The sequence below is a fragment of the Leptosomus discolor genome, chromosome 7 (assembly GCF_034619465.1).
Source record: "Leptosomus discolor isolate bLepDis1 chromosome 7, bLepDis1.hap2, whole genome shotgun sequence".
NCBI lineage: Eukaryota > Metazoa > Chordata > Aves > Leptosomiformes > Leptosomidae > Leptosomus > Leptosomus discolor.
The window spans coordinates 54,365,503-54,380,530 of record NC_141397.1 but is presented as its reverse complement, the minus strand read 5'-3'; the positions used below and the strand labels follow the sequence as shown (position 1 = coordinate 54,380,530).

General features: G+C 66.4%; 1 protein-coding gene across 1 annotated transcript in view; it reads right to left on the bottom strand.

Moving 5' to 3' along the window:
* Nucleotides 1–702: 702 nt before the first annotated feature.
* Nucleotides 703–15,028, bottom strand: part of TNK2 (tyrosine kinase non receptor 2) — a 15,484-nt gene continuing 1,158 nt past the window's right edge. Inside the window, exons 3-17 of the mRNA XM_086467655.1 lie at nucleotides 12,260–12,437; nucleotides 12,044–12,114; nucleotides 10,591–10,803; nucleotides 10,347–10,499; nucleotides 9,873–10,150; nucleotides 9,671–9,797; nucleotides 9,413–9,559; nucleotides 8,953–9,047; nucleotides 5,797–5,991; nucleotides 4,192–4,283; nucleotides 3,629–3,673; nucleotides 1,923–3,247; nucleotides 1,362–1,457; nucleotides 1,146–1,273; nucleotides 703–1,006 (exon numbers count right to left, since the gene is read on the bottom strand). Coding sequence (XP_086323781.1) covers nucleotides 1,000–1,006; nucleotides 1,146–1,273; nucleotides 1,362–1,457; nucleotides 1,923–3,247; nucleotides 3,629–3,673; nucleotides 4,192–4,283; nucleotides 5,797–5,991; nucleotides 8,953–9,047; nucleotides 9,413–9,559; nucleotides 9,671–9,797; nucleotides 9,873–10,150; nucleotides 10,347–10,499; nucleotides 10,591–10,803; nucleotides 12,044–12,114; nucleotides 12,260–12,437 — 3,150 coding nt within the window. The 3' untranslated portion in view covers nucleotides 703–999. The remainder of the gene's footprint in view (nucleotides 1,007–1,145; nucleotides 1,274–1,361; nucleotides 1,458–1,922; nucleotides 3,248–3,628; nucleotides 3,674–4,191; nucleotides 4,284–5,796; nucleotides 5,992–8,952; nucleotides 9,048–9,412; nucleotides 9,560–9,670; nucleotides 9,798–9,872; nucleotides 10,151–10,346; nucleotides 10,500–10,590; nucleotides 10,804–12,043; nucleotides 12,115–12,259; nucleotides 12,438–15,028) is intronic.

Below are 15,028 nucleotides of genomic sequence, written 5' to 3'. Positions count from 1 at the left end.
CTCCTGATGCTGCTTCAACCTGGCACCTCAAGGGACCCAGCTAAGGGGCTCTGGCACCTGCTTGGGGGGCAGTTAGCACTGCCACCTGGCCTGGGACCCCACGGGGACCAGCCCCCCACCCTCCCCACCAACACTGGCTCCGGCTGCATGGTGCCACCCTGTTGCACAATGCCCCTCGCGTGGGTGGGGGTGCGACGCAGGTGCCGCCGCTCCCTGCCCGGGCATGAGTCAGGCGGCAGCCGGGAGCCGAGTCCCGGGGGGTGCTGGGGCAAAGGGGGCCCTGCCGCGGGGGGCTCCCCTGCACGGGGGCATTGCTGTGGGCAAGCACTGCCCACTCAGAGAGTGCAAAACCGTGCCCAGCCTTCAAGCTCTGGGCCTGGGAGTGGGACAGTGTGTGACTTAACTCCAGCAGCCCCGGATGGGGATATCTTTGCACCCCAAAACAGCCTGGGAGCCATCACCAGGGGGGTTTTATAGGTGCCCGTGTCACACAGCTCACTGGGGATCCCCAGCACCTGCTGAGCACCACAGCACACGTGCATCTCCTCCCGGCACCCTGCACCCAGGCTCCATCCCTGCCACAAGTCCCGTGGGTCACAGTCCCAGCTGCCTGCAGCGAGGAACCAGCACCCATGGGGACATGGCCTGTCCCTGCGCATTGGCAGGGATGAACCTGGGAGAGTGCCACAGCCACCCTCCTCCTCTCTATAGAATATTTTATATATATATAATATATATATTAAAATTACATTTCTCTTTACAAAAAAAAACAATTCAACGAGGGGCCAGGGGATGGAGCCCGTCGCTGAAGCCAGGGCATAGGCACTCTGGCATGTCTGGGGCGCTGGTCAGGCTCCCTTTTGGGGTGTCCCTGTCCCGCAAGTCGGGGCTCCATCCAGAGTCCAGCAGCAGGTTGCATGTGTCAGGGTGGGCACCGGGGGGTGGCCCCACAGCGAGATGCCTGCTCCGGATCTGACGCAGCTCACCCCGTCCCCGCTGTCACCGCCTGTAAGGAGAGGAGAGGACATGACCTCAGGAGGGATGATGGTGCCAGCTGGCCAAGAGCAGTGTGGCATGGAGACACACACACACCCCACACACGCCCCACCCCCCCAAAAAAAAACCCCAAACATCTGTGCCCCTACTTCTGGCGGGCGGTGCTGTAGGGATCGAGGAGGTGGGAGCTGGCCTGGGCCAGGTTCCAGTCAAACATCTCCAGCACCCTGTGGCACTCGACACGGGACTTCAGCCCCAGGCAGAAGAGCTGCTCCACCTGCGAGGGAACAGGGCACAGCGAGGAGGGTGACAGGGGTGCCACCACTCTCGTGGGAGCCAGGGTGGGGGGACAGGGCATGTGGTACCTTCAGGTACTGGATAGCCCGTTGGACGTTCCAGCTGTGGTTCTGCAAGGCTGCCTGGCACTCCTCGGTGGTCACACCGTGCACTGTGTCCTGCACCTGGGGGGAGCTTGTGGTCAGTGCCCATCACCACCCCTAGGCAGTGAGAAGTCCTTAGGTTGAGCAGGGGCCACTGGGGCTGCCCCCCACCCTGTCTCTGTCCCCAGGGAGCACCGTCATCCCAGAGCTGGGACCATCCTCATCCCTGGGATCTTCAGCCTCTCCTAGGCTTGGGTGCAGACTCCTGGCCACCACGGAGCCGGCCCAGAGAGCCCAAGGAGACTCCAGTGACAGCCACCTCCCTCCCCCACTCCCTGGGGCTAAGTTGAGTTCAAAGGGCCTGCAATCCCTATTTTGGAGTTGCAATGACACTTAAGTCCCACAGCACATCCGGGGACCCTTGCAGCCAACGCCCCAGGGTTGAACTTGGGGAAACCAAGGCACAGGGTGGGTATGGCTCTTGCCCAAGTGAGCCCATAGCCACCGTGTCCCCTCTTGCTCACAGATGCTGGGGATGCCACTTACCAGCCGGATCTTGTCGGCAGGGCGGCAGCCATCTGGCCCGTCATAGACGATCTTCTGGAGGCTGCAGGAGGCTTTCACCAGGCACTTGGGCCCAGGATTGCTGTTGTTGGAGGAGAAGTTGGCCCTGCAATCCAGCGGTGGCTGCTGCACCATGGGACGGACGGTGGCTGTGGTGACCAGGCGGGACGCCGGCGCCTCCTCGGGGCTTTTGGCCTCCTTGAAAAACTTCTCATACTTGTCCAGGTAGGCAGGGCGCTCGGGCAGCAGGTAGTAGTGGGTGCTGCTGACCTTCTGCCCATCCTTCACGATAGGCAGGATGCAGGGTCCTTTGGAGCAGTCCTTGCCTTGCGCCTGGATGACCTTGGGGGTGGCATACTTGGGGTCAAGGGCAAAGCTCTGCGTGGTGGGCATGGGGGGCATGGGCTTCCCCGGCGAGGTGGAGAGGCAGGAACAGAGGGTGGCACGTTGCTGAGGGGAGCCCACCTGCAAGGCCATAGGGCTGGGCGTCCGGGAAGTGGGCTGTGACAGCGGGTCCCGGGGGGGAATCTGAGGCGGACGGTCTTCCTCACCCCCTGAAGCCGGGGAAAGCTCCCCCGACCAGCGCCCAGGCTCGTTGCGGCGTAGGGGCCGGGGTGGGATGGGGACACGGGGGGGGATTTGGGGCTTGTCGTCGGTGGGGGCAGCTGGTCCCAGGGGGACGTTGAGCCTCTTCATGCACTCCTGCTGCAGCTCCTCAAAGAGCTCAGTAGTCTGTGTCAGGCTGGGCTGCTTGGTCTCTTTGGGGGGTAGGAAAAGGTTGTCCTCCAGCACCGGTCCCCGCTCACCCTCGTCCACAAAGCCGTAGTTTGTCTTGCCCCGCCGGCTCGGGGGGCTGGTGATGGAGCAGACCTCGAAGTCGTCCTCGTCTTGTGCCACATCATCATAGGCGGGCGGTGGGGGCAAGGGGCGGGTGTCCCAGTCCACCACTGGTGTGGGGTGGAGGGGCCGGGGTAGAGCCCGTGTGGGGCTCTGCGGTGGGGTTTTGTCCAGCAAGGAGAAGGCCTCCATGGCCAGCTTGACCAACGACGGGGCTGTCAGCTCCCCCACTGGTGAGGGGCTACCTTGGGGCACCTCCTCCCCGAAATCGATGAGGGTCACCTCGCTGCCCGGTGGCCCCTCGCTTGCCAGCCGGCCGGGTTGCCGCTCGCCCACCTTGGTGCCTGGTACCCGTGCCGATGGCTTGACCGGTCGCAGACCCTTCCCTGCACTTGGCTTCTTCAGGCAAAGCTTCCGGAGACCTCCTGGCAGACCCTCTTCCTCCTCACTGACCGGATCGTAGCAGGGCTCTAGGAAAGCATGGAGAGGGATGGTGAGGATCCCGGCACCCACCCCTGGGGTGCAAGGGAGGGCACCTGCACCCCCAAGCCCCCAAGTTGCCCCATAACTTCAGCTACCCTTGCTCCCCTCATTGGGCCCAGTAATACATACCAGGGCAGAGAGCAGGGTGCTAGGGGGCCACAGGGTGGGAAAGGGCAGGGGTACCCTGCAGCACCCCGGCACCCTGCCCCAGGCTGGCCACCCTGCTCCACATCTGTGTCCCCACCACAGATGCCATCACCCATAGGTGCACGGCAGTACCCGGGGTGCAGAGGGGGTGAAAAGAGCTAAGAGAGAAAAGAAGGGGGGCACAAAGGAGGGATAGCAGCACCTGAAAAAGCCCGACTTACTGGTGAGCAGGACGGTAGGCTGAGGCGGGCGCGGAGGCGGCTGCCCTGCAGGAGAAGAGAGAGCCCGAGAGGAGGGAAGGTGCGAGGTGAGCGCATGGAGCAAGCGGCAGCTGGGGCGCTCGTTAGCAGGGTGCATGCTTCGTCGTGTCCCCCGTCACCAGTGGGGTGCAGGGAGGGTGCCGGTGGGAAGCCCTCCCCGAGGGAAAATTGCAGGTTTAGGGAGGCTGCAGCAGACACGGCCTCTGAGCTCTCGCCCCGTGGCAGCTCCGCTGAGATTCCTCATACCAGGGAGCCCAGCCGCAGAAGGCTGGGACGGGACGAGGGACCCGGACGAAGGGCAGCGGGGCAGAGTCCAGCTGGGCAGATCCACTGGCCGCCCACGCTGCTGGCAGTGGCACATGGCCAGGTGACAACGCGCCCCATCACCCCAGCTTCCCCCAGGTCTGCGAAAAGCAAGTGGCAGCAAAGAGATGGAAATGAGAGGGTCCAGCCCATCACCCTGGCAGCAGGGCACGGGGACTTCACGCAGCCCATGGGCAGGGGGAAGGGGAAAAGCTGCTCACTTTTAGCCCTGCCTGGAAGCTGGGTGGGTCTGGCAGCACTCGGGTCCACACCTAAAATGTCAGGAGGGTCCATGGGATTTCCCAGGTAGAGCCTGTGGGGAGAGAGGAGAGCGCCTGGGGGTCAGCGGGGGCCACGTGGGACCCCTCGCTCCCCCCTTGGGACACCCCACAGCCCCTCCATCACGCGCCATGCCCCAGTGAGTACCGTCCCTGCAAGCGCTGGTGCACCACACCCCAGCGGCTTTCGATGCTACGGCACAAAGCCCAGTGCCATCCCAGTGTCACCCACCCCTCTCTGGCTCCCTGTACATGACGTGCCATACCCATGGGACTGCAAATAGGGTGCCACGTCCAGGGTGCGTGTGCAGGGTGCAGTGCCCGGGACACCCTCCCAGCACGAGGGTGCCACGGCACGATGCTGCGCCCAGGGCACAGCGCCCCGGTACGACACGCCGGTGGGGTGCTGGGAGGCCCGGGCGAGCCGTCGCAAGCCAGGCACGGTGAGGCAGGCAGCCGGCGGGAGCCGGCACAGCCCGAAGGCCTGGGCGTGTGCCGAGCTCGGTGCGTTCTCAGCGGCCCGGGCGGCACGTACCCAGTGCCCGTGCCCACGCAGCGGGGCGCGGGGAGGCCTGCCGGGGCACGAGCCAGGTCCGCGTGCGCGGCGCCTCGGTTCAGCCCTCCGAGGGCTGCCGGCACAGCCTGCGGCACGGGGCACCGTGGCAGCGGTCAGGCTGGGACTGAGGGCACCGGCAGAGCTGTCTGGGGCTGGGATGTCAAATGGCCGTTGGGGATCACGATCCCAGGGGATGCGCTGAGCCCGGCGCAGGAGCTGGCTCTACCCAGCGGGAGCTTTCCAGGCTTTGAAATCCTATCCTCCTCCCCATCAATCCCTCCCACGTCTCCCCAGCCTAGCGCTGGCAGAGAGCCCCCCATGCCCCCTGCCCCGAGCCAAGGTGCCCCTGCCCACTGCCCCGCAGTGCCCAGCACCCACGCTGGGCATGGCCATTCCCCCTGGCAGTGAGGCATGGGGCGCCCTGGGGTGCAGGCACATGACCTTCCCTCCCCATCGCAGACCAACTGGGGTCTTTTGATGGAGCATGGGGAAAGAAGAGCATTTTGGTGGATTTTTTTCATATTTTGCTTTTCAAGAGGATTCATGCCGTTAGAAGTGTGGGGCTGGGCGGCACCCCCGCTGTGGCTTCCCCTCCACGCAGGCGCCAAAAGGTGCAGGTTTAGCAGCCCTGGGATACCCCAAAAGCGTTGGGGTAATGTGGCCACCTCTGGGGTGGTGCTTACTGCTGTCCCCTCACCCCAGGACAGCCATGAGGTGCTGTGGGGCTGGGAGAAGGTGCTCTCCCCCCAGGACAACCCCCCACAAGCACAGCAGCCCCCCACATCCCTGACCCCATTAGTAAGAAGAGGCGAGGGAGTTAGTTCAGCCACGGGGACCCTACCCAGAGCCACTGTCCCCAGTAACAGCAGGGGGGAAGAGATGCTTTGAGCAGGGAGGGGGGCGGCCAAGCTGCAGCTTGGTCCTGTGCCAGGCAGGCAACAGGGAAGGCAGGGAGCAGGCAGGGGATGCAGAGAAGACAGAAAGTTTCTTACTCATCAATTTTATCGGGAAACCCCCAGCAGTGCTGCGGGTTGGTGTCTCCATGGCCTGTGTGGATGAAGCTGTTTTTGAGCGGCTGGCTGATGTCGTGGGCCGACAGCCCCGCCACTGAGGTCACCGTGTTTCGGGGGAACTGGCCCACTTTTAGGGTCCGCTTATTCTGACCCCGCCACCAGTAATTCTCGGCCCTAAGGAATAAAAAGGACCTCATTACTGATGAGGGGATGGGAGGGGGACACGTGCCTGCCCCGGTGACGGGGAGGCGGTGAGGTGACTCGCCCAAGGCCACGCAGGCAGGCGGTGGCACAACCGGGATGGGAATGCAGGCACCCAGGATCCCAACCCTACACCACCAGCACGCTCTGCCTCCCATCCTGCATGGCCGCTGCACTGCTCCAGGTGCTGGGGATGTGGGTGGTGGGGAACAAAGCTCCCCATTTGCACCCGAAAAGATGCACCCCTTCCTCCTCCTCCCAGCTGCCCCAAATTATGCAGGAGCCTTGGGGCGATGCCTGCATGGAGCTGCTCACCGCTGGTCCCCCTGTGCCCCATGCAGTCAGGGCAGCACAAGGGACATGCACGGTGTCTGCTGATGAATCCTCAAACATCCCAGTCCCGCAGGGGAAACCTGAGGGGCCATGGTGGGGGACAGGGTGGTCTCCCTCGCTCCCTTCCTATGTTACCAGCAAGCTGGCACTGGCAGGGGCAGATGGGCAGACAGGCTGGGGGACTTGAGCTGCAAAACCTCCCGTGGCCATGTGGGTAGGGTGGCCAAGGTGCTGGTCCCCTGGGGAGCCCAGTGTGCCCCAGGAGCTGGCCAGGGGCCACCTGCCTGCCCCAAGACGTGGCCGCCTCCAGGGTGGGACAAAGTAGTCACCCAGCCCAGGGGGACCGGGGCAGGGATAGGGACAGATAGGATGTAGGGAAGGGCATCCCAAACGGCGTCCCCCACCCAGCCTGTGCTGCATCAGTGGGGGGCGGGGGGGAGCGCTCTGACAGTAAGCCAAACACTCCGCCCCACCCCGCTCCCACCACGTCCCCCTCCTCCCTGCCTGCTGGGGCCCCCCGCTCCCCAGGGGCAGGGCGGGCACCGGGGCAGGGGGCGGCGGGGCGGTGTGCGGTGCCAGCCCGGCGAGGCTGGCACCGGCCCCACGGTTTCCTGGAGTCACCTGTGAGTCAGCCCCGGCCACCAGCTCAGCCCTTTTCCTGTTTACCTTCCCCGCTCGCCGCCAGCCAGCCGCCTTACTCAGCGCCGGGACCCCTCGGCGGAGCCCAGCCGGTACCGGGCACCCTCCCTCACCCGCGGCGGTTCGCCTCCCCGGGAGGTCCCCTCCGCTCGCCCGCCCTGCATCCCGCCGGAGGGATGCTGCAGCCGGGCCGGCCCCTCCGCTCTCCCTCCCCCCCCCCCCCCCCCCGGGCCTCATCCCACCGGATCCGGGCTTGGACCCCCGGCACAAAACCGCTCCGGTTTTGCCCTGGCTTCTCCCCCCCCCCCCCCCCCCCGAAAGCCCCCTCCCGCGGCCGGCTGGGTCCCCGGGGGGCTTTCAGGTAGGTCCCTGCCCCTGCCCACACACACGTACGCACGCCCGGCGCCCGCCGAACGACAGGCAGGGGCTTGAAAAGGGGTGGGGGGTGTTTACGGTGCCCCGGGCGGCCTCGGCGGGGCCGGATGCGGCCCCCGGGAGGAGCCCCCCGCCAGCCCTCCCCTCCCTGCCCGGGCACCCCCGCCGGCAGCGCGGTGGGGGGCAGCCGTCCCGGGGGGGAAACTGAGGCACGGGGAAGGAGCTCCCCTCCGGGAGCACCGGCAGCCGCTGGGGCTCCTGCCACTCCCCGGGCTGCAGAGCCCACCCCGCCTGCCCAGCCCCAGCATCCCCAAAACGCGCTCACCGCGGCCCACCGAAGACCAGCATCCTCCGGGGAAACTGAGGCAGGGGAGGCTCCCCCGCGCTCCCGGCCCTCCCCGACCCATCGGCATTCCCCCAGCGCAGCTAAGCCCCCTCCCACCCCCCACCTCGGTCCAACCCTCCTCACCGAGGTCCACCTAGGGCCGGTGCGGGGGACGCGGGAGCGGGACCCCCAGCCCGGCCGTGATGCGGCGGTGGGGACGATGCAGGCGCACTGGCGCGGCCGTACCGCCCTCCGCCGCTCCTTCCCTCCCTCCTTCCTTCCCTCCCTCCGCCGACGCCGCTTCCCTTCCCCTCCCCTCCCCTCCCCTCCCTGCAATTAAACCGCCAGACCCTGGGCAAGAGTCATCCCAGGCGGCGGCCGAGGAGAAAGCCGGTCCCTGCAGACACACAAATCCGGCCTGATTCACCTCCGGGCCGTGACTAACCGCGGGGACCCGGCCCCGGGAGGGGGACAGGGAAGGGGAGAAGGACAGAGCCTTCCTCCTTATCCCCGCGGGGCTGATGGGGTTCAGATGTCCCGTGTGCCAGCGCGACAAAGGGACACTGAGCTGCTTTGGGGTGTCCCCAAGCTGCAGGGGGAACGGGCACATCTTGGGATGGGGATGTGGGGACCAAAGGTCTCCCCAGTCCGGAGGTCCCCCGGGCGGCGGAGGGGGGTGGCCATGCCCCGGGGTGGCCGGCAGGGACAGAGGAGTGAAGCCTACGGCGGCGCAGGGGATGACAGGTCATGCCACCGTGGTACCGAGCCCCCCAGTGCTTCTCCCAGCCCGGTGACAGCGGCATGTCCCCGGGTGCTGGTGGCACGTCCCCACCGCTATCAGCAGGGAGCGGCCCCGGGGTGCGCGGTTTCCCGGGGCAAGGCCGGGGCAAACCCGCGGGCACAGTGGGGTGAGTCAGCGGGGGCGGACGGTGCGGGCAGGGCTGCGCTGCGGGGGGACGCCGTGTGTCCCCTGTGTCCCCCCGCACCGCGGTGGCCCCATGGCACTGTGCTGCCTGGGGGACTGCACATCTCCCAGGGCAGCTGGGGCAGCTCTGCCAGCCTGTGGGGTACGTGGCTGGGTGTGCTGGGGCTGCTGGCAGAGCCCCCCCTCCCCATCCCTGCTCCCCACAGCTCTGCCAGTGCCTGCAGTCTCTCTGTTCCTGGAGTCCCCTGTCCCCATGCAGCCCTGAACCTGGCAGCTGGTCCGTGGCCCCACCACCATGCAATATCTGCCACCCCTGCCCTCTCACCCCATGCAATACCTGCCCTCGATGACCGTGATGATGTCGTTCATCTGGATGTGCAGCTTGTCGGGCTCCTCAAAGTCCTGCAGCGCCCTCATGTCTGTGGGCTGGGCCTGGGGGGAGAGGGGGATGAGGACAGGGAACACAGCCCCCCACATCATCCATCCCTGCCCCATCTTGAGGCCAGGCCCAGCCCCATGCAGGGCAGAGGAGGACCAAAAATGGGCAAGAGACAGCATCACCACTCCGAGACCCTCCTCAGCTGTGACATCCCCAGGGTGGGCGAGGGCAAGGTAGCACCTGGGGTCCTCCTGCTGTGACCATATCACTGCTCGTCACCTCCCAGCTTGCATGGCTGCCTGGCCTGAGACCCTCAACATCACCTCCCTCCTCAGCAATACCCTTAACTCTGCCCATGCTTGATCAGAGCTCGTGGAAGGGGGTGCTGGGGCCCCTGTCCCCCTCCTTGCTCACCCACCTCCACCAAGAAGTCCCGTAGGGCCACGAAGGTGGGTCGGTCCTCAGGCTTGTGTGCCCAGCACTGCAGCATGACATTGTAGACATCCTGGGGACAGTCCTCGGGTCGTGGCAGCCGCTCGCCCTCCTTGTCTATCTTGTGCAGGATCTGCAGGGCAGGGAGTGCCATCAGAGGGTCCCAAGTCGTGTGTGTCCCCCCCAAGCCCTGCCAGGGTGAGGTGTGCATGGGGGGGGTGGCAGGTCCCTGCTGTGCACTCACCTGGCTGCCGTTGAGGCCGATCCAAGGCTCCTGCCCATAGGTGAACATCTCCCAGAGGGTCACCCCGAACATCCAGGTGTCACTGGCATGGGAGAAGGTGCGCGTCTTCAGGCTCTCAGGAGCACACCTGTGCAGGGAAGGACATGAGCATCACGAGGTCATGGGTGCTGCACCCCCAGGTCCCCCCCTCCCCAGGGCTCACCAGGCGAAGGGGACCTTGCGATGCTCCTGCATCACGTAGTGGTCATCATTTTTGGGCAGGGCTCTCATCAGCCCAAAGTCCCCGATCTTGACCAGCTCGTTGGAGGCCAGCAGGATGTTGCGGGCAGCTAGGTCACGGTGGATGAAGCGCTTGGACTCCAGGTAGGCCATGCCCTTGGCCACCTGGATGGCGTACTGGCAGAGGGTGGAGATGAGGAAATGGCCCTGGTTCTTCCGCAGGCGGTCCAGGAGGGAGCCCAGCGGGGCCAGCTCTGTCACCTGGGCCATGGGAAGGGGACAGCAGGTCGGTCAGGCCAAGGGGTCTCTGGTTTGGCTGGTTTCCAGCTACCTTTTGCCCCACTGGGGATGCCAGCAGAGGACTCAGGGTACGGACCCAGCTTGGCTTTGCTCACCCCATCATGCAGGACTCCCCATGGGGCGGCATCACGGTTGGGCCCCATCCCCCCACACTCACCATCTTCATGGGGTGGGAGAGCACCACGCCGTAGAGGCGGATGAGGTTCCTGTGGTCCAGGGAGTGCATGGCATTCACCTCCCGGATGAAGTCGTCCAGTGCCTCTGGCTGGCTCAGCACATCCGTCTTGAGGCACTTCACTGCCACGTTCAGCTACGGCCAAAGCGGGGATGAGCCCCGAAGTGTCTTACCCCCGCGGTGGTCCCACTGTCTGGCTCCCCCCCCGCCAAGAGCAGCCCCTCACCGTCTTGCCGGCAGGCGTGCACCACTCGCCACGACGCACGACGCCGAAGGAGCCATCACCCAGCTTCTCAAAGAGTGAGAGGTCCCGCTCCCGCACGAGGCAGGTGAGGGAGTGCTGGCCCCCAGCTTCGGGGGGCGGTGGCGTGGGGGGCTTGCGGAAGGTGCTCTGGGGCTGGGGCGGCAGCTCTGACTCAGGGCGCTTCCCGCTGAACACCTGTGGGACGCGGAGGTAGGTGAAATGCAGGCATGGCGACACCCCAAGCTCTTGGGTCTGCGAGTGAGCAGTGCTGGGATGACCCCCTGCCTGGGCTGTACACTCTGGAACCTAATGATGACCCCATACCGACTACTCAGGGCAGGCTGGCTGCAGGAGCAGGCTCTGCTTGCTGAGCTATGATTCGTGTGGAGGGAAGGGGTTGTGCCTCTCACAGCAGCCCTGCAGCGCATTTCCAGCAGCCCCAGCAAACCAGGCCGGTAGCTGGAGGGCCCTGGGCGCTCCTTGGCTGGGCTGCGGCCACACGATGTGCCTGGGCACAAAGCCAAGAGAAACCTCCAGCTTGAGCCAAGTGTGGTGACACATCCCTGCAGCGATGTGGGCCTTGCAATATGCACTGCCACCACCACCACCAACCCAGAAGGGACGTGGAAGGGTTCTCCCTCACTCTCCCCCAGCCAGGACTGATGATGTGCCCCACAGGACAGGGTCCATCCCAGCCTCAGCAGCCAGGACCTGTGCAGGGTGCACGGGGGCTGGGCCCAGCATGCGGTTGGGGTGGGAGGTGGCATTTCTGCGCCCGGTAGAAGGCTGAGTAGCCTTCTATTAAAAGCCTGTCCTGTCCCCGTCCCAGCCCAGATGAGTCACACAGGGGAGAGGCCATGCAGTGCCCAGCTGGTAAGTGCCCTCCTCTTTTGGGGGTGCAAGGTGCCAGGGGGTGCCAGCGATGGTAGCAGCACCAGCTTTCGATGGGGATAGCAGCAGGGGCATATGTGAGCATCCCAAGGTCCCCTGCTCTGATGCACCCCCAGCCAACAGGCATAAGGCTGTGTCCCCTCACCACGAGGCAACAGGGTGGGCAGGGGGCTGGGCAGTGCTGCTGCCCACAGAGCTAGCTGTGGCAAATGCACAGGCTCCATGGCTCATCAGCTTCAAATGAATTTCCTGGCAAAGAGGCAAATAACACAAGGGGAATGAATGAACTTCCCAAGTTCCGGGGTGGCAGGGCCATCCTTTGCTGGTAAGTGACCTGGGAGCCTGCATGGGACCGGGGCACAGGCTGGCAGAGTCGTGCTGCAGGCAGGGCATGCATGGCAGGGGCTTCTGCCCATCTCCCTGCCAGCCGCCAGGGACCAGTGGTGTGGGGAGAGCCAGGCACCAGGGCAGAGCACAGGGAGAGGTCCAGCTCCTCCTGCCTGCCTCAGTTTCCTTGCCACACCTGCCCGTCTCCCATCCCTACCTTGCTCATCCAGGATTTCCGCTTGCACATGGCTTTCCTCCGCTTCACCGCCTCCCACAGCCGCCGCTGGCCTGTAGGACACAGTGACTGTCACCGACCCGGCACTGGGTGGGGGTCCCCTTCATCCCCAGGGACTGCATGCTCCTCTGGGCTCCCCAAAAGATGCTATGAAGCCAGCTAGGGATACAGGGGGAGATCTGGGGGTGGGGTACATACCAGGGCGCCCCATGCCAATCTTCTCCAGATCCTCATTTTTGACGTACTCGAAGTGGGAGAGGCGGGTGACGTTGAGCTCATCCCGGATGCGCAGGAAGTACTGCTGCAGCTGCAGCTCGGTGAGCAGCTCCAGCAGCCAGTCCGTGCCTTCCTCTGCCTGCATGCTACAGCTCAACCTCTGCTGGGACACCACACTGGGTTAGGGGGGAACCTGCCCTGCTCCCCTCTGCCCCATCCCCTGGGGGAGTCACCTGGAGGGGCTCAGAGCTGAGGCTGGGTAGGGTGTGAGAGATGCTAGTGGGACTCATCTCCTGAGCCTGTCCCCAGCTCCCCGGCTGGGGTGGGGAGAAGCACCCCATCAGAAGGACACCCTGCTCTGCCCTGTTGTGCCGCTAGAAACACGAGCCCACCCCTCCACTTCAGCACAGGCTGTCCCCAGGCAGTGGTGCCAGGGACACCGGAGGGGGCAGAGCCTCAGGACGGACATGCCTGGCAGTGGCCCCCAGCCAAGGGGCACCCCACAGCCTGGCACTGCACCTGCATAGGGGGCACCCCACACCTGGCACCATGCCTGCCAGGCTCCCTTTGCCCGGCTGAAGGGGCTGACCGGGGAGGGGTCAGCTGTCCCCAGCAGGGACAGCCACCTCGGCACTGCCACTTGGCCCCCCGGCATCCCCGCACAGCTGGCTGGACTGTGGCACAGACCCACGGCCGGTCTCCTCTGCCACGGGTGGGGACACGTTGTTGGGCACTCACAGGGAGGGGGCAGACAGGCACATCAGGGCCTCTGGGGGGTCTTGGTGAGCCAGGGCTGAGGCACAGGGGCACCCCAGCACTGCCAGTGTCACCCCTCCTCGCTGTGCCAGGGTACGGGGAGGGAGAGGATGGGGCCAGGTCTCCCCATGCCCCTCGCTGCTCCCCATCCCTGCCCGCTGTCCCAGCCACCCCCTCCCCCGCCCACCACCCCCCATCGCCACCTTTCCGGGAAGGGACCCGGCTCTGCCTCCCACTGCCAAAAGCCAGAGGGGAGGTCGGACCCCCGTCCTGGCCCCACAGTGGAGCAGCCCCCTCCATCCTCTCCTCTCCCCCGGGAGACGACGTGGCCTCCGGCATCTTCGCCTCTCACGCTCGGGTCCCTCGGCCAACGTCACCGCAATTACAGCCCTTGGCACCGGGCTAAAAATACGGCGGGTGCGGCGAGCAGCTGGGCACGGGGGCGCATGGGGGCATGCGGGGGCGCATGGGGGCATGCGAGGCGAAAGCAGCCGCCGGCCTTCGGCGTGTGCCCGCGGCTGGCCGGCGACGGCCAGTCCCCTGCCCCCAGGCAACAGGGACAGGGCCAGGTGACGGCCAGCGGAGGGTCTGCCCGGGGCAGGGGTCGGCACTTACTCGGTAGAGACGGAAGCGGGTGAGGAAGGGGAAGGATCGGTGCAAAGCCTGGAAGCGTCGCATCCTGCCTGGCTGCCCGCCGCCGGCCCCGGGCACCGCCGATGTCCCTTCCCTGGCGCCGGCGTCCCACGGCAGAGCCCTCTCGGTGCAGCCGGGGCACCCGCAGCCCCCTCCGCTTGGATACAGAGATGCGCCCCGGGCTCGTTCGCCCCATATATCCCCCCTAGAGCTGGCGGGGGGCGGGGGGGGGAGCCTCTCGGGGCGTCCGTCGGCCGGACACGGGCTGCGGCTCTCCCCCTCCTTCCGTCTGGCTCTCGGTCCTCCCAGCCGGCCCTCCCCTTCCCCAACGCAACGGGGCTGGGGCGAGGGGGCGGCGGCAGGCAGGGGCTGGGGGTCACCCCCCTGGCTGGAGCCGCTTCCTGGGGACCCCCCGGCCGGCAGCGGTGCTCGGTCCCGGCCGGTTGCCCGCGCAGCGCTCCCCGGGAGGGGTTATTTTCGGCCGGGGCTGGGACGTGCGCCCAGGGGGCCGGGCTCCCATCAATGTGCCGCTTTCTCCCTTGTTCGGCGGGAGCCGGCAGCTGGGAGCCCGGACCCCCGCTCTCATTTCCATGGAAACTCGCCCCGGCCTTGGGAAACGCTCCCGGGCCTCAGTTTCCCCCCCAGGAAGCGGGGAGGGAGGGAGGGAGAGGAGACATCCGGCTCTCCGCTCCCCAACCGAGGCCACAGGCACGACGCCAGGGCGATGGGCACTGCGGGGGGAGCTCCTGGCTCGGCAAATGTACCCGCTGCCCAGCTGCCAGCCCCTGCGGGGCTCTGCCGTGAGGTGCCACCAGCACCCTGGGGCTCGCTCCCCTTCCCTGGTGGGGCTGGCACCCAGCCCCAGCGCTGTTGTCCGCCCCTGGGCTCCCCGGGGAGAACAGCTGGCCATGCCGCGGCGTGAGAGAGGAAAGACCCACGGCAACCTCTTGCTACGGCTCCCGCCTGCCCGACACCACCAACCCCCACCCTCCCCAAACTAAGGCCATCGCTTTGCTGGCGGACAGCCGGGAGGGGGTTAAGCGCATCCCCAGGTGCAGAACAGCCTCCCCTGCGGCTTCCACCGCCGGGATCCCGGCTGGCACCCGGCGGCACAGGCATCGGGCACAACAAGCCCATTGACTGGGGGCACCCGGGCACGGTGCCCTCGGCACCAACCTCTGCCACGCGCCAGCTGCCCCCTCCCTGGTCCAGGGGACACTGGGGATGCGGGGGGTTCCCTGCCCTACAACAGTGCATCACCCTCATCAGCCGGTACTGGCACCCACGGGAGCTAGTGCACTGCCTCCTGACCCCCAGCCCACCTCCTGCACCCCCAAACCCTGGGTCAGGCTGCCTCGTTCA